The sequence below is a fragment of the Loxodonta africana genome, chromosome 12 (genome assembly GCF_030014295.1).
Source record: "Loxodonta africana isolate mLoxAfr1 chromosome 12, mLoxAfr1.hap2, whole genome shotgun sequence".
In the NCBI taxonomy this organism is placed as follows: domain Eukaryota; kingdom Metazoa; phylum Chordata; class Mammalia; order Proboscidea; family Elephantidae; genus Loxodonta; species Loxodonta africana.
The window spans coordinates 54,538,916-54,556,025 of record NC_087353.1 but is presented as its reverse complement, the minus strand read 5'-3'; the positions used below and the strand labels follow the sequence as shown (position 1 = coordinate 54,556,025).

At 59.7% G+C, this 17,110-nt stretch overlaps 1 protein-coding gene across 3 annotated transcripts in view; it reads right to left on the bottom strand.

Annotated features, from left to right (window-relative positions):
• The window catches only part of CACNA1H (calcium voltage-gated channel subunit alpha1 H), a 29,698-nt gene extending 17,851 nt beyond the window's left edge, over positions 1–11,847 (bottom strand). The window contains exons 1-14 of one of the 3 annotated variants that reach the window (XM_064295313.1): positions 11,250–11,847; positions 10,884–11,017; positions 10,404–10,501; positions 10,051–10,210; positions 8,450–8,768; positions 8,160–8,252; positions 6,676–7,420; positions 5,584–6,023; positions 4,787–4,938; positions 3,818–4,003; positions 3,448–3,565; positions 3,108–3,263; positions 2,592–2,682; positions 2,284–2,492 (exon numbers count right to left, since the gene is read on the bottom strand). In XM_064295313.1, the coding sequence (XP_064151383.1) occupies positions 2,284–2,492; positions 2,592–2,682; positions 3,108–3,263; positions 3,448–3,565; positions 3,818–4,003; positions 4,787–4,938; positions 5,584–6,023; positions 6,676–7,420; positions 8,160–8,252; positions 8,450–8,768; positions 10,051–10,210; positions 10,404–10,501; positions 10,884–11,017; positions 11,250–11,801 (3,453 nt within the window). In that variant the 5' untranslated portion in view covers positions 11,802–11,847. Of the gene's footprint in view, positions 1–2,283; positions 2,493–2,591; positions 2,683–3,107; positions 3,264–3,447; positions 3,566–3,817; positions 4,004–4,786; positions 4,939–5,583; positions 6,024–6,675; positions 7,421–8,159; positions 8,253–8,449; positions 8,769–10,050; positions 10,211–10,403; positions 10,502–10,883; positions 11,085–11,249 lie in introns of all 3 variants that reach the window. The other 2 variants (XM_064295312.1, XM_064295314.1) reach the window with 2 other exon arrangements.
• Positions 11,848–17,110: the final 5,263 nt, after the last annotated feature.

The following is a 17,110-nucleotide window of genomic DNA, read 5'->3' as shown; positions in this document are numbered from 1 at the left end:
TTGAACTTGGAGTTGATTCAAGGGATATAATGGGGTGAATGTGTTCTACATGTGGCAAGGACATGAATTTTGGGGGGCGAAAGGGTGGAATGTTATGGATTGAATTGTGTCCCCCAAAATGTGTGTCAACTTGACTAGGCTATGATTCCCAGTATTGTGTGGTTGTCCACCATTTTGTGATCTAATGTTATTATCCTATGTGTTGTAAATCCTAACCTCTATGGTGTTAATGAGGCAGGGTTCAAGGCAGTTATGTTAATGAGGCAGAACATAATCTATGGGATTAGGTTTGTCATGGATTGAATTCTGTCCTCCCCAAAAAATGTGTGTATCAATTTGCTGGGCCATGATTCCCGTATTGTGTGGTTTTCCGACTTGTTGTAAATCCTGCCTCTATGATGTTAACAAGGGAGGATGGGCGGCAGTTGTGTTAGTGAGGCAGGACTCAGTCTACAAGATTGGATTGTGTCTTGAGGCAATCTCTTGAGATATAAAAGAACGAAGAAAGTAGAGAGACAGTGGGACCTCATACCACCAAGACAGCAGTGCTGGAAGCAGAGTCTTCCTTTGGACGCAGGGTCCCTGTGTAGATAAACTCCTAATTCAGGGAAAGATTGATGAGGAGGCTGACAGAGAGAGAAAGCCTTCCCTCAGAGCTGACACTCTGAATTTGGACTTTTAGCCTACTATACTGTGAGAAAATAAGCTTCTCTTTGTTACAGCCATCTACTAGTGGCACTTCTGCTAGATGACTAAACCAAGGCTGTATTTCGAGTTAATCTCTTTTGAAATATAAAAGAGAGAAGTGAGCAGAGAGGAGAGGGACCTCCTACTACCAAGAAAGCAAGCCAGGAATGGAGTGTGTCCTTTGGACCCAGGGTCCCTAAACTGAGAAGCTTCTAGACCCAGGAGAAGATTGGTGACAAGGGCCTTCCCCAGCGCTGACAGAGACTGCAAGCATTCCCTGGGAGCTGGTACCCTGAAGTTGACTTCTAGCCTTCTAAACTGTGAGACGATAAATTTCTGTTTGTTAAAGCCACCCATCTGTAGTATTTATTATAGCAGCACTAGATAACTAAGACAATCCCTGAGACTCAGAGACCACCCAGCTCAAGACCCAGCTATTAAGTACTGCAGTGGCTGACAGCCATTGCTGGGCTGGGGTCCTGCTCTGCCTATCCCTCACCTCGACCCTACAGAGAAGCCAGTTTTGACTGTGTCTGCCGGGGGTGGCGTTGCATGGAGGTTTGTTTGTTTTTAATATTCTATTGCATGGATATGCCACATTTTGTTTATTCATTCATCTGTTGATGGACACTTGGGTTGTTTCCACCTTTTAGCTATTGTGATCAGTGCTACAGTGAACATTGGTGTGCAAGTATGTGAGTCCCTGCTGTCAATTCTTTAGAGTTGATACCTAGGAGTGGAATTGCTGGATCATATAGTAATTCTGTACTTAATGTTTTGAGGAACCCCCGAACTGTTTTCCACAGCGACTGCACCATTCTAAATTCCCACCAGACATGGCTGAGGTTCAGTTTCTCCACATCCTTACCAATACTTATTTTTCCTTATCTTTGATAACAGCTGTCCTAGCCAGTTGCCACGAGTCAACTCAGACTCATGGTGATCCCACATGTGTCAGAGTAGAACTGTGCTCCACAGGGTTTTCGATGGCTGATTGTTCAGAAGGAGATTGCCAGGCCTTTCTTCTGAGTTACCTCTGGGTGGACTCCACCTTCCAACCTTTATGTTAGCAGCCGAGTATGTTAACTGTGTGCACCACCCGTGGACTCCAAATAACCACCTTAAAGGATGTGGGGTGGTGCTTCGTTGTGGTTTGGACCTCCATTTTCCTCATGACTAATGGGGTTTGTTTTGAAATCCCACGTGAGCCGATCTGGCTGTAACTGGAACAAGCTGTTTTTTGTTTCTGGAGACCCCCGGAAGCCCCGCCTGACCTGTCATCCTTTCCATGCACTGTTATGCATCTTTGCTGTCACTGTTCTGTGTCTCTCTCTGATACACGCTGTAAGCTCGGCCAGCTTTTACCTTTCATTGTGATTTGGAAGATAAACTTCCTGTGTTACATCCTACTGGAAATTCTAAAGGACCTGCTTCCAATATGGAAAACAAGGCCCTCACTTAATGGGTCTTCGCAAGGCTGGGGTGGGGATGGGGTTCCACAGGTGTGAGGAGGTGGAGGGCTCTGGCTCTTCCGGGGGAGGGGCTATACAGAGCCGGCTGGTGGGGACGGTGTGCTGGAGGGGGGGGTGTCCCTACCAGAGACTTCTGGTCTCCCAGCTGGGGATCCATGGAGCCGCTGCTGCCACGCCGAGATTCCAGCAGCCCAGGGGCTGAGTCCAGGTGGGGGGACCCCTTGGGGGTGGGCATGGGAGTGGCCGCTGTGTGCATGATGAGGGGAGGGGGCAGGCTGCCCCGGCCCTCCAGGTGCCCGTTGGGGGTCATTGCCAGGGAGCATATCTTCATCTCTGAGGGGAGGAGGAGGAGGGGGAAGGCGTGGGCTGTGCCTCCAGTGCTGCGGGAACTGCCCGAGGTACTTGCCCAGGAGCCCCCACCCCCACTCGTACCTGTGGCCGGCAGGTTCCTGAGCTTGTCCAAGTCCTCCTCCAAGTGTGCTGATGTCTTGTCTTCATCCGTGTCAGACCTGCTGGCATCACCCTGGCCCAGAGCAGGAGGGTGTCTGCTAAGCTCCCCAGCGACAGAATGCCCGTCGGGGGTGGGAGAGGGGAGGAAACGGGAGGGCCATCTAGGCCACAGTCCAGGGCAGGGGCAGGGTCACTGAGAAATCTAGCCTCTCTAACTGCCCAGGCTCCCACCCCCTCACCAACCCCCACAACCTCCCACCCTGGCACCTCCACCTGAAGGTCACAGTGTCTAGGCTCCCACTCCTCACATCTCCACCCCATCCACCCCCCCATGTCCACCTGCCCCTCCCCTTCACTGGAGGACCTCCTCTCCTCGCCCTGCCTCACCTCCATCTGGAAGCTCTCATCCCTCCTCTCACCTCCACCTGAAAGCCCTCCCCTCCCCTCCCCCCAAGTCCTTCCCCTCCACCAGGAAGCTCTTCCCTCACGCCCCCTCACCTCTGCCTGGAAGCCCTCCACCAGGATGGCCACCAGCAGGTTGAAGAGCACGTAGTTGCCAAAGGTCATCAGAGCCACAAAGTAGAGGGCAGCCCAGGAGGAGGTGGAGGCCATGCCATTGTAGAGGACGACGTTCCAGTCCTCTTGAGTGAGGATCTGGGGGGAGCAGGGAGGCAGCGGTGCCCAGCGGGGGTGGGGTCACGTCCCGCACTGCCGGACCATGCAAATCCCTCAGCACAGGAAGGGCTCTGAGTGCATGGCTGCCATGCTCCCTTCCTGGCAGCATGGCTGAATCACCCCCTGCATCCATGCCAGAGACTGCACCTGCCCCAGGCCTTACCTGGAACACGGTGACGATGGCCCACAGCAGGGAGTCGAAATTCTTTCTGTCGGGGACGGTGTCTCCTGTGTCTGTTTTCAGACTGAACTTACAGCCAAAAAGATGCATGCCCAGGATGCTGGGGAGAGGGGCAGGGGGCCATGAGCAGGATGGGCGCCAAGGGGTCATGAGCAGGTCAGGGGTGGGAGCAGGGGCCATGAGTGGGATGGGGGGCAGCAGGGGGCCGTGAGCAGGATATGGGGGGCAGTGGGGTCAGAGAAGGAGTCTAGGCCTGGAGCTGCCTCGGCCCCACCCACCTGCCCTGGGTGTGGCCCATCCCACCTGTTCTGGGTGTGGCCCTGCCCCCCTGCCCCGGCTGTAGCCCGCCCACCTGAAGATGAAGATGAAGAGCATGAGCAGCATGCAGAAGGTGGCCACATTGTCCATGGTCTTCATGAGCACCACCAGCTGGCGCCGTAGTGCGGGCATGAAGCGCACCAGCTTCAGTACCCGCAGCAGCCGGAAGGTCCGCAGCACTGACAGGCCACCGTCTGCCTGCCCAATGATTTCCCAGACGCTGTGAGTAGGGGTGTGGGAGACACAGTCAGAAAGGCCTCGTTCTCACACCCTGGGGTCCCGTGTCCACCCAAACCCCAGGAGCAGAAACTCTGAGAGCCACATGCGTGGTCTCTGTTCAATCCCGTGACAGAAAGCAGGTCCAGCTGCATCAAGGTGCCAAGGGGCAGAGGGGCTTTGGCAGCACCTTGGAAGCTTTGGCAGCACCTTGGAAGCAGCCTAATCAGCCCCCACCCAGAAGCTCTGGTGAAGCTTCTTGATTGAGGGCTTTCCCCTGTCCCATGCGTTTCACAGCCTCTCTGGCTCTTGTGTTCCTGCTCAGACCCCCTCCCGACTAGGGCAGGAAACTCCATGATTCCTGAGGGTCCTGCCTCCTTCTGGAGGAAGATTTGGGGAAGTTCTCCAAATTCTCCTGTTCCTTTCTATATTGACTTTGATGCAGAAGTTCACTCCTGAAGCAAATATAACTCGGCACTTTAGCCAGATTTCCTCGTGGGGCTAAATCTAAGTTGGGAACAGCTCCACCAAGATTCCAGAAGCTTCCATTTGAGAGGCAGCAGACCTAACTGTGTATGTCTAATGGCATCTGCAGGGAGGAGCTAAGGGCCCAGGCAGGGGACTGCCCAGGACAGTGCTCTGGCCACCAGGGCCCCAGGGCGGCTCCCGTTTGAACCATCACTCTTCACAGCCCTTCACAAAATGCTGCCATGAGCACTCCTCCTCTGCTTGTGGGCGTGCTCTGCGGGTGGGTCACCCAAAGTGCAACCTGGCAGGGACCGCCAACCTGATGACCACAATGACACCATCGAAGATGTTGTATGGGTTGCGGATGTAGCACAGCAGCCCGCAGGCCAGCAGCTTCAGCAGCATCTCCAAAGCAAAGAGGCTGGTGAAGACGACGTTGCTGATCTCCAGGGCACTGGTCAGCTCGTCAGGCTGTGGAGGGTGGTAGGCATGGTCAGGGCCCCACTATGGCTCCACCCCCACGCTTGGTGGAGGAGACCTAGACAGTGCCTCCCCCCACTTCCTGTCCCCTCACTTCCTGCCTTACTGAGGGGTCCATGACTCAGGGGGCCAAATGCTACCCCCATGAGTCCTTCTCTGGGGCCCAGAAGGGGTCCTTCTCTTGGGACCTCTCCCTGCCGCCCAGGAGCACTGCAGTGGGCACAGCCGGGGCAGGGGTGAGGTCTGTGTCACTTGTGGGGGCGGTGTTCTCTCTGCAGAAGCTAGGCCAGGCAAGCCCCACACCTGAGGGGTGCTTGCCCACAGGCTGGGGTGGCCTGCTGAACACCCTCACTGCTATACCCTCACAGCGGTCCCCACCTTCTGACTGGGAGAACTTTTGTCTCCCTAGTTGCCACTCAGTAGTGTCTCCAACCCAGGGAGACACCTGGGTGTTTGTCGGGTGACTGATTAAAATCCCATATCTGATACCATGCTGTCCCCAATGCCATTCCTGCACCCAGCCCCCACGAACCCCCTCTCTGGGGTTCCCCAAGAGGCTGAAGTCTACAGAAGGACACAGAGGGACTTGACCCTGGGGCTGATGATGGTGGCCCCTGGGCCACCCACACTGCCCACCTGCTCGTGGTACTCGACACCCATGCTCAGTGTGTTGACCAGGATGGCCACCATGATGCCACGGTTGAAGTACTTGCTGTCCACAATGCGCTGCAGCTTGCCGTTGAAGGCGGCCCAGATGCGGCCTGGCCCACCCGGCTCACCCGCCGCCTGCTCACGTGCCCACTGCCGAGGTCTACCACCTTGGCTGGGTGTCTCAGCAGCAGGTGGCTGCAGGGGGTCACGGCGGTCACCGCACTGCACATCCTGCGTGAACTCATAGATGCCGTTGCTGTCTGAGTCACTGCTCTCGGAGCCACTGACCTCGAGCTCAGGGTCGTCCAGGGCACTGGCACAGTAGGGGCAGCTCTTAAGCTCACAGGCTAGCGTGCCTGCCTGGGGGCTGGGCAGCAGGCAGGGCACACTCAGGCCCGACAGGCGGCTGGGGGTTCGGCCCAGTCCTGCAGGGAGGGACACACTCAGGGGTGCTGCATCTGGGCACCCCGGAAACCCACGCCCGCCCCCCCATGCTGTGGGTTGAACTGTGTCCCCAAAATAGTCACATCAAAGTCTTAACGCCTAATAACTCAATGTGGCTTCGTATGGAAATACGGGCCTTTGCAGATGTAGGTAGTTAACATGAGGTCACCCTGATGTGGGGTGGGGCCTAATCCAATGAGTGGTGTTGTCATCAGAAGAGAAGAGACAGAGAAACGCGGGGCTTGGGCAATGGGCCTCAGCCTAGCGGGTTTGGGGGATTTCCTTTGCCAGATTCGGAATCCCCAGATCGACAGAGCAAACTCTGCGCTCCCCTAGCTGCCAGCTGCTTGGGGCTAGGCTATGAACAGAGTGGGGCCCGTGGGGTAGAGAAGTGGGTCTTCTCTCCTCCCCTGCCCTGTCAGAGCCCTGGGGTACACAAGCCCCTTCCCAACCCACTCCCTCCTTACAGGACAAGAAGATGTAACCATACCCATTTCACAGAAGAGGAAACTGGGGGCTTGTGAGGGTGCCCCCACCTGGTGGGCACAGAGGCAAGGGCCAGGACAATACCCAGGAACCCCACCCCCAACTACCAGTCACCTCCCCCAGTGCCTGGGCAGGTGGGGACCTCACCATGCTCCCCGACCAAGTGCTGGATCTTCTCGTAGGGGTCGGGGCTGCTCAGGCCCGTGGGGCTGTGCACCCCAGTGCCTGGCGGCCCCTCAGACCCAGGGCTGGCGCTGCCCTTGCCATGCGTTCCTGAGGGCAGGATGGTGGGGTAGTTCATGATGCCCAGACCTGAGGCCAGCTTGAGGCCAGTGGCGGTGGTGTGGACTGCCCGGACACGCTCCTGTGGCCCCTCCACACGGCAGTTGGCATGATAGACACTGTGCACGGCATCGGGGGGTGCAGGGCCAGGGGCGGGGGTCGAGGCTGGGGCGCTGGTACGCACCAGCTTACAGTTTCGGTCGCCTGGCCGGCGCGGGCTGCCGTGGCTGAAGTGGTAGTGGTGGTGGTGATGGTGGTGGTGGTAGACCAGGTGGTGGATGGAGGCCATGCGCCGGCCTGCCCGGCTCTGCCGCCGCCCGGGTCCCTGGCCGGGGAGCGTGGCATCTGAGCCCACCCGCTTGCGCCAGCGGCTCTGCCAGTGGGCGTAGAGGCGCAGGCCGCGCCGCTGTACCTTGCGTACCACATGGCCCACGTACTTGAGCAACTCTTCGTAGCAGCTGCCTGGTTCAGAGAAGCTGGCCAGGGTGCTGTCATTGGACAGGTAGCGGGCTCGCTGCTCACGCATAAGCTGGTTTTCCCGCTGCTTGGTCTCCGAAAACTGTGTGGCGATCACCACCAGACATAGGTTGATCATGAAAAAGGAGCCCACCTGCAACAGGCAGGAGGGCGTGGACAGGTGAGCTGGCCCTGGGTGCCGCTGCCTTGCTGAGCCCGTGTGCTGCCCCCTCCTGGGGGGCTGGGATTCAGCAGTGAGTATGCTGGGGGTGGGAGGGATGGGCTACAGGAATTTGGGTCTCTGCTTTGCTCAGTGCCTCTGGGGGACAGACACCTACGATGTGGAGGGTGGTTCCTGGGCCTCCCCTGCTTGCCTGCTGGGGCATCCCAAGTGCAGACCCAGGTCTCTGCTGCCCCTGTATCCCCACCCCGTGACCTGGCCATGTACAAGGGGCCACAATGAGGGCAATGAGGCTGGAATGGAGCTGGAACTCAGCTGGTGCTGGAGGGGCACAGGAGGGACCCCAGGGGACAGGGAGGAACATCCTGCTGACAAAGCAGCTGAGGATATGGGACAAAAGTCCTGATGCACAGAGGTCTCGACCCTGCACCCATGGAGCCCCTGCACCTGCTGAGCCCCTGTGCCTTAGCCTCTGCCCCTAAGCCCTGGCCTGCTGAGCCCCTGTACCCAAGTCCCTGCCTGTGAAGCCCCTGTCCCCGAGCCCCTGCCTGCCAGGCCCCCACCTATAGAGCCCATCTGCCTGAGCCCCTGCCCACCAAACCCCTGCGCCTGAGCCTCCACCTGCTGAGCCCCTATGCCTGCGCCCCTGCCTGAGGAGCCCCTGCCCACTAAGCTCCCCCCCCAGCCAAGCCCCCACATGCCCCACACTCACGATGATGAGCAGGATGAAGTAGATGAAGTTGTAGAAAGAGTGGGCGTCCATGACGTAGTACATGATGTCTACCCAGCCCTCCAGCGTGATTACCTGGGGCGTGGTGACGGACCCCTGAGCACCTGGGCTGCATGGCATGTCCCCCCCACCTTGCCCCAGTGGGGCCAGCCTCCCCCGCCAGCAATGAGGGTGATGCCACAGAAACCCCATTTGCCAGCATGCTCCTCTCCTGAGGGTCTGCACCATGGCGCCATTTATAGGTGGGAAGCTGAGGCCCTGGCTCTGCTCACCTGGAAGATGGCGATCCAGGCATAGCCGATGTTGTCAAAGTTGATGGCACCGTTGTGGGGGTTAGTGCCCCCTGAGCGGCACACGTTGTAGTACTGGTTCCAGTTGATGCAGCCGTTATGGCTGGTGCCCCCTGCCTCCTCGGCAGGTGGCTGTGTGAAGGCTTCCCAGCCCAGCGTACACTCACGGCGCAGCTCACGGCGGCTAGGGATATGTGAGCACTTCTGCATGCCGTTGTCGCGGTGCGAGGAACAGATGAAGGGGTTCTCCTCGCCCTCCTCCGGCTGGTAGTACGGCCTCAGGAAGCTCAGGTTGTCATTCCTGCGGGCAGCCAAAGTCAAGGTGGCAGGGGTGGGCGCCTTGCAGGGCACACGTGTGTGTGTATAGGGGAGCTCTGGTCCCTCAGATCATACAGGGACCTCGCACACACCTCCCCCACCATGTCCCTGGCCATTCAATCTGTCTCTTAGGAGCAGGGCAGTTCCTACTGCGAGTGGGTGGGACATGAAACCAAGGCCCCTCTGGACCTGAATCCTCCCACCCATAGACCCCACTCCCTCACCTGTGAAATGGGCCCACCTGGGTACTGGGATCTGGTCCGTGCAGTGAGAGACAATTAGGTGGAGTGCCCAAGGGCATACACAAATTTTGCAAAACAGACCCCTCCCCTGGAGCTCCCTCCACGTGCCCTGCCTTCTTCGATTTACAGCGCTCCCCTGCCAAGCCAGCGGCCAGTGACATGGCAGCCAGAGACATGGGCAGCCCATGACATGCCGGTCAGTGATATGGGCGGGGCATCACAACCCCTGCCTGGGTGCCTAGGATAGGAGGGCAGCCTGGACAGCTGGAGGAGGGCTCTGAGATCCATCGTGCTCCATGCATTACTGGGGTCTTCTTGTAGGGTCCTAGGCCCTCCCCCACCTGCCCTGAGCAGATGTGTGAGTGAGTGGGCCCTTACCCTGCCTTGACCTCCTCATTCCCCTTAGTACCAGTCCTGGCTGGGGCAGTCCCAGATACTGGGTGCCCAGAGAGAGACACAGGGAGACACAAAGAGACAGAGAAAGAGACACAGACAGAAACAGAAAGACAACGGAGACAGAAACAGATTAACATAATAGAGACAGAGGGAAAAGCAAAATGGAAAATGGAGAAAAATAAATATATATATGTACAGAAAGAAAAAGACAGGCACACACCAACATCACTCCACAAACTGTAGAAACTGTTAAACTGGAATCCGATTTACTGTGTAAACTTTCATCAAAAACACGATAAAACATTGCGTAATAAAAGAGAGACAGACACATTAGCAGAAGAAAAAGAAATTGAGAGAAACATGCGTAAAAGGGATGAGGCGGGGACCCAGAACCTAGAACCTTCCCCCAACTCAGCGCTGAACATTCCAGGTAGAGCCACGCTTGCTGGGGGTGGGGCCTGCCCGCCGGGGGCGGGGCCTGCTGGGTGGGTGCGTCCTTAAGGTGGGTGGGGCCTTTCAGTGAGCTTGGCTTTCTGGTTGGGTGGGGCCTGCAGGGTGCGCTCTCTGACTGGACGTGACCTTTAGTGGGGCGTGGCCTGCCGGGAGCCGGGGTTGGGGCCTGCGCACCTGGCGAAGGCACTGTCCAGGAAGCAGCGGTTGCGCAGCAGGCCGGCCCAGAGCTGCACGCCGATGATGCCGAAGATGAAAAAGACGAAGAAACAGAGCAGGAGGACATTCCCGAGCATAGGCAGCGTGTCCAGCAGCAACGTGACCAGGATGCGCATGCCTGGGAGGGCAGGGGTCAGGACGGCGAACCTCCCCACGCTCCTGGATGCCCCGTCCCCACTCAACACATGGATCTTGACTACCTGCTGAGGGCCGGGCCTGGGACTCCCGCTGCGCCCCAGTGTGGACCGGAGCCCCCCACCCAAGCAGGCTCCCCGTGGCCAGCAGCGGGGCAGGGTGGAGAGATCACTCACTGGGCACGCGGTTGATGGCACGTAAGGGCCGTAGCACGCGCACGGTTCGGATGGCCGAGAGGCTCACGTTGTGTCCATCCAGGGAGTACTCCAACATGCTGGGGGAGTGCGAGGATGAGGGAGGACTCTGATCCACCCGACCTCAGCCCGAACCCCCTCTGCTGTGGCCGCAGCTCCCAGGACAGCTGGGCAGCCCCCTGTCCCCAGGCCCCCTCTGATCCTGCCCCAGCCCAGGATGCTCCTTCTAGCAGGCCGCTTTCCAGTCAAGTGCATAGGACTGTGGGGCACGTGGCCATACCCGCAGGAAGGCCTGGTACCCCGAGGGGCTGGGTGCCGGGCGATGCTGGGGAGCCCTCACACTGCACTGGTTGCCCCATGTCTGTTCAGCTGCGGCGCCCCCCACCCCAGAGGGACCCCTATCCACGCACGCCCCTCCCTCCATTCCTCCCAGGACCGTACGCCCCCCTCCTGGGGGTGTACCCCGCCATGACGATGAAGAAGTCCAGCCTGTTCCAGGTGTCGCCCAGGTAACACTTCTGCCCGAACAGCCCCAGGGCGATCATCTTGATGACCATCTCCACCGCGAAGAAGGCGAAGATGAAGTCGTCGAAGGCCTGGGGGGAGGCGGAGGGAGCCCCAGAGGCGTGAACTGCATCCCCCACGCCCCAAGGGGCCGTCTCTCTGAGACAGGACAGCCACATCACTTAAGGGAAGAGCGACCCAGCCCTCTGCCCCATGTGCTTACCCTCCCTGACCATCTCCTGGTCTCAGGGCCCTGCCCCTCTCACCTCCAGGCCCCTCCCCTCCCGTGACTGCACCCCCTCACTCCGCCACACCACGCCCCACCTCCAGAATGTTGCAGCGCTCCGAACGGCACTCGACGTCCTCGCAGGGCCGGAACATGCCCAAGGTAACGCAATTGAGCAGGATGACCAGCATGCTGACCTGCTCGAACCACGTGCAGGCGGGCACGCGAGTTAAGGATCCACGGGAAGAGAAGGGTGGGAGAGACCTGCCCTCAGCGCTCTGCAACTTCCACAGGCTGGGTCCCGCTCCAGGCAGGGACCCTCCTTTGCCGGGTGCCAACCCTGAAAGTCCAGCATGCCACCGAAGCACGCAGCACCAACGGACTGAGGCCCCGACCTGCTTGTGGCACAGTGAGGAGATCCAGGCCAGGCCCCTCATGACACTCTCTCCCCAAACTCTCGCCCAGGTGGGCACCCCTAACCACAGGCTCCTTGACACCCTGGACACCCACCGCCAATGCCTGTATACAGAGGTGTAAACCAAGGCACCATGGGAGCAAAGACCAGCTGCTGCCCCTTCCCAGGCTCTCGGTACACCCCCTCCCTCCCGGGCTACGTCTCCCACACACATCCATCCCTTAATGTACCCCATCCTCTAATGCACCCCATCCCCTAATGCACCCCCATCCCCTAATGCACCCCTATCCCCTAATGCGCCCCATCCTCCAATGTACCCCCATTCCTTAATGCACCCCATCATCTAATGCACCCCATCCCCTAATGCACCCTCATTCCCTAATGCACCTCATCCACTTATGCACCCTATCCTCTAATGCACCCCCATCCTCTCATGCACCCCCATCCTCCAATCCCCAACCCCAAATAGGGTCGGAAACGTGGTGAACCGGCAGTGGCAGGGTGCTTGCTTCCTTGCGCTCTTCACAGCTCTGAGGTTATCTGCTCCCCACCCCATCCTGCCCAAGGTGGACCCCAAAAGGACAGCTCTAGCAACAGACGCCTAGCCAGGGCTGGGGTCTTCAGGGTCCCAGCGAGGGGAGGAAGGTTAGGCCAGGTCAGCCATAGGCAGAGCCGGTACTGCAGAAAGGGGCTGGGGAAGGGTCTCATACTTTTAAACTGACACCCATTGGAAAAGCGGACATATGGGCGTGCATGTGCCTGCGTGTCTCTTCACGGATCCACACCCACATCTTCATGAGCGCCCACCTGCAGATGCTGCGTGTGCGCCCCGCAAAGCTCCCCCAATGCAGGGAACCCACCAACCCCCACTCTGCGCCGCTGGGGGTAAAAACACCGCCCATTCTTGGAATGGCCACCAGGTGGCGCCATGGCTCCACACACGGCCCCTGACAGCAGGCTGGTTCCCATGCCCACTGCCAAGCTGGGCAACCTGCCCCAGGTGGTTCACCAGGAAAACGGGGTGCCGGTAGGGCAGAAGCAAGGCCCCAGGTCTCCCAGATGGGGGCCAGGCTGCATGGGGGTCCTGAGCTGGGGGTTCCCACCTGTGAGGAAAATGCAGACACCCACCAGCGCAGCTGCAGGCATGGTGTCCCCCACAGGTGGGGAGCATTCCCCCCAGCCAGGACCCACCCAGACACATCCCACCCCAGAGATCCCACACACACAGAGGAGGCATCCGACTCTGTGGGGCACCTTCTTCCAGTGGGACGGAGGCCCCAGTCCCCCCAGAGGCCTGGCCCTTGCTGAGAGGAGAAAAGCCTTCCGCGACTCAGCTCCCCAGCCATCTGAGGGTGTACCATGGGGACAGGTGCAGGCAGGTTGGGCCAGCCGGCAGGACGTGTACCTCAGCCTGGCCACTGAGGACTTTGTAATTACACTTAATGGGTTCAGCAGTAACAAGTGCCTCTGTGGTAACTGGGCTGTGGAAAAACAGAGCCCAGCCTCACCGCTGAGCCCTGGGCCAGACACACGCACTTGAGGGTAGGGGGTGACAGAGGCCGGGAGAGGGGCTGCAGGTCTCCAGGTCAAGGTCCTCCCCAGTGGGTGGGGCAGAGGGAGCGTGTAAAGGCCCTCAGCTAAGAGCAGCCACAAATTTGGGCCCAACTCCACACCCATCCACACACCTGGGAACCTACTCAGCTGTTACCACCCTGCTTGATCAATAAGGAAGCCCAGGAGTGTGGTGACTTGCCTGAGGTCACATGAGTGGGTGCAGCAATGCTGGGCTTAGACCGGACATCGGGCGCCACGACTGCCGGGCTGTGCTCACCAGGAGACCCTGGAAGCTGAGCCCTGCACCCCGCACTCAGCTTCTTTGGCCCCCTGACCGCACCCCCCCCCCCCCCCCCCCGGCTACAGCTCCAAGAGGTTGGCCCTCCCTGCAGGGTATCTTTGTCCCTTAATTGGGGCAACGAGCACATTTCTGGGGAGGGCCTGTCTCTGTTTGTCTCCAGAGCCGTAATTTTCCCAGGGGGGTGGTGGTGGTGTTTTGCTTGGGCAGGAGCAGCACAAAGGCTTCGAGAGACCAAAGGGGTGGCCGTGTGGGGGAGGGGGAGTGGGGACATGGCAGCTCTGGGCCTGGACCTGGTTGGAGCTGGCCCTTGCAGGTGGTTCAGCCACCCCCACCCGGCCTCTATCTGCCTATCCACCCAATGGGGTGTGGGAGCATCCATCCCATTGGCAGCTGGGCTGCTCCTCCTCTGCATGCCCTCCCCCCATCCCATGCCCCTCCAGCAGGCAGCCTCCATCCCTCCATCCCCTGAAAGCACCCCTGCCCGAGAGGCCCCCACGTCAGCCCCCAGCTCCCCTGTCCTCCACCAACCCAGGGGTGGGCCCGCCTCCTGATGTCTCTGGCCCATTGCCTGATTTCTCTGGGTCAGCTCTGTGTCCACTCTGAGGCCATCCCCAAGATCCTCTTGGAGGCCGCAGGGGACACAGGGCCCTTCTCATGGGGCGACAAATATTCATGCCTGCCCTGCACTTGGCTTTTTGCCAAGAGTCCTCGGTGGCGCCCAGAGCCAGCCTGCTGCCTGCCCCCCTCCCCGCCACCCCCCAAGATTCTCACTAAGGTAAGGCTAAACAGGGCCTCCCTGGGTGCCAAGTGAGGGCTGGATCCTGAAGCCAAGGGCTGGGAAAGGCAGGGAGGCATAGAGTCTCCTGGGCTGAATGGGGTGGATGCTGGGGGGCGGGCAAGCCTGACCAGGGTCCTGGAACCAGCGTCTGGCAAGCTGACCACCAGAGGAAGTGTTACCTTATGTCTACTCTTCAGCCCTCCTGCTGCAGAGTGTGCTCCCTACCCTCCTTCCCATTCCAGCTCCCCTGCCGCCCAGGGACTCACAGGAGAGGACAGTGCCTGGAGCCTCAAAGGTTCTGCACAGAGACCTGAGTGCTGCTCAGACCCCTGCCTGACCCTCCGAGAGTGCAGACAGGAAGTGGGCTGGGGGGGTCAAGCCCACTCCCCATATCTCCACAGTCTGACCAGATAGCTGAGCACCTGGTTCTAGGTCAGACCCCTGGCCACCCAGCCTGTACCACCCCAGGGAGGGGCTGCCAGACCACAAGGCCCACCAGCCACATGCCCAACCAGCTCCCTGAACACACTAAGGGGTGGGGCTCTCCTTCCACATCACAGCCTGGCTCTGTGGTCATGTTCTGTGGACAGCTGAGGACATGAGCCCTGGCCACCCGCAAGCCCTGGGACTTCTGGAGCCTTAATTACACAGGTGGGTTTGTCAAGTTCTAATTAAAAATCTTCTAGGTTTTGAACCAGGCTCTGCTAATCAGAGCTGATTTCCACTCAGGGACCAAGGAAGCTGGGCTGACTTGAGGCCAGAGGAGGCGGCTGTGCTGGCACTGGGAGGGGACATGCATGCTGCCCAGACCTGGTGGCAGGACAAGCAGCCAGGGACATCCCAGTTCCAGGGACCAGGGGAGGGCGCGGGGGCTGCAGCTCGGAGATGGCCTGTCCCATGGGGTCCCTGGAGCCAGGGAGCCTCTGTCCCACGGCCGAGGCCCAGCGAGCCGCCCTGTGCTCACTGCCCATCCCCCCCACTCCTTGGTGCCCCTGGCCTCACCTCAGGAACCTCGCTGATGCTCCCCATTCTGCAGACATACAGGCAGGGACCCCAGGCACTACCCCCCACCATTCAGAGACCCTCTGTTCAGCCTGGGTGGAGAGTTCCTGGAGGGCCCCGGCTGGGCACAGGCTGGGAGACCCCATCAGCAGCAGGGGACATAGACTCTGTCTCAGAACCCCCCCAGTGCTGCACCCACCCCGCCGGTCCTATGCGCCACACTCAGAGTCCCCCAGGTGTGCTGCCTCCTCGGCACAGTGCCAATCACCTCCCCCATCCCCCAGGCCTGTGCACTTCCAAATGCAAAGCCAACTTCCCACACCAAGGTTGCCCACCGGCGGGCCCAGGCCTCCACCAGCAGGGAACCATCCCACTCCATGATCTCTCCAGGGGAAGTGCTACCTTATGTCTACTCTTCAGCCCTCCTGCTGCAGAGTGTGCTCCCTACCCTCCTTCCCATTCCAGCTCCCCTGCCGCCCAGGGACTCAGCCACTGTGGTGCCGGCCAAAGCCCACAGCATTCTCAGGCCGCTGGGCCGTGGCTGGGGTGCTCTCCAAGGGGCATGTTCCCCTGCACCCTAAATAAACCCCTCAAGCAGGAGGGGAGAGGGGAGGAAAGCCAGGCAGCTGTCCGTGGTGCTGAATCAGCAGCCATCAGTGTCTGTCCTGGGGTGCTGGAGTGGGGGGAGCCTGGGGGAGGTAGGGCTGGGGACATAGCCAAAGTGGGGGCTCACCCAAACAGACCCACCCAGGATTAACATGGTGCTGGCTGCTCTCACAGCTTTATGGGAAACCACATCATCGATCAACCTTTCTCATGGCAGGGAGTGGGGAGCAAATGACCCACACCAGGTTCCTCTCCCAGACATGGGCCAGCTGGTTAAGAGCGCTGTGTCTCTCTCTTGATTGCATGGGTCCAAGGAGTCTCCTGGAGTGAACGCCCTGCCCTTCCTCGAGGCCTGTAGCCCCTATGAAGGTGGGGGAGATGCCTTGCCTGTGGGATTGGCCTGGGAGGGGGTGGCCAGGGCAGCACCACCTTCTCTGCACTGAAGATGTCCACCAGCGGGAACCTCAGGGCTGCGCTGCCATGAGTACTTGTGGAAGCCTGGGCAGGGGTGTCAGAACCACTCCGCAGACATGAGGGGTTGCTGGCCCCCCATGGGGTACCCGAGTCCCATGAAATCACCTCTCACTAGAGGTGGTGGCCCTAGGGTCCACGGACGGGATGAGGGTCTCAGAGGAGCCTGTGCAGGGTGGGACAGTGTGGCCTAGAGGGTGGTCCCAGACCCCCTGAGCCCAAAGCCTCATTGTTAACAGGCAGGTCTCCAGGGCAGCTTGGGCCCCCACCCCAGTGATGCTGAGCCTGGGCTGAGTGAGCAGACAATGGCCTGAACCCCGATTCTACCACCAACTGCCCCTCTGCATCTCCAGCCTGTTTCCCCATCTGTACAACGGGGGTGATGATACTGCCCAGGGGGTTGTGTGGACCCTTCTTGTGACACATCTTCACCCACCTGCCCGCTTCATCCAACGGCACACCTGCACTGGGCCCTCAATGCGCTCTGCTCCTCCCCTGCTGGCTCAGGTCACTCAAAGGGAGGGAATGCATGTTTGCAGGAAGAAGGTCAGGACAGACAGTGCTGTTCCAGGGAGACACAGACAGAGGAGCCCCCAGCCCCAGGTGAGGGGAGGGATCTCTAGGTCTGGCTGCTGCCCTGCTCTCCTGGGTCTATGGACCGAGTGGCCCCCATCCCATACTGGGCAGGAGGGGATGAGGCCCTGACCCTACAGGCAAGGTGTCCTTCAGGGCTGCGTCACAAACCACGCAGAAGTCACTGAGCTACTGTGTCAGGGAGGATTAGGGGCTCCAAGAGGCCCCACGCCCCCTGCCTGCCCTCCAGAACAATCTG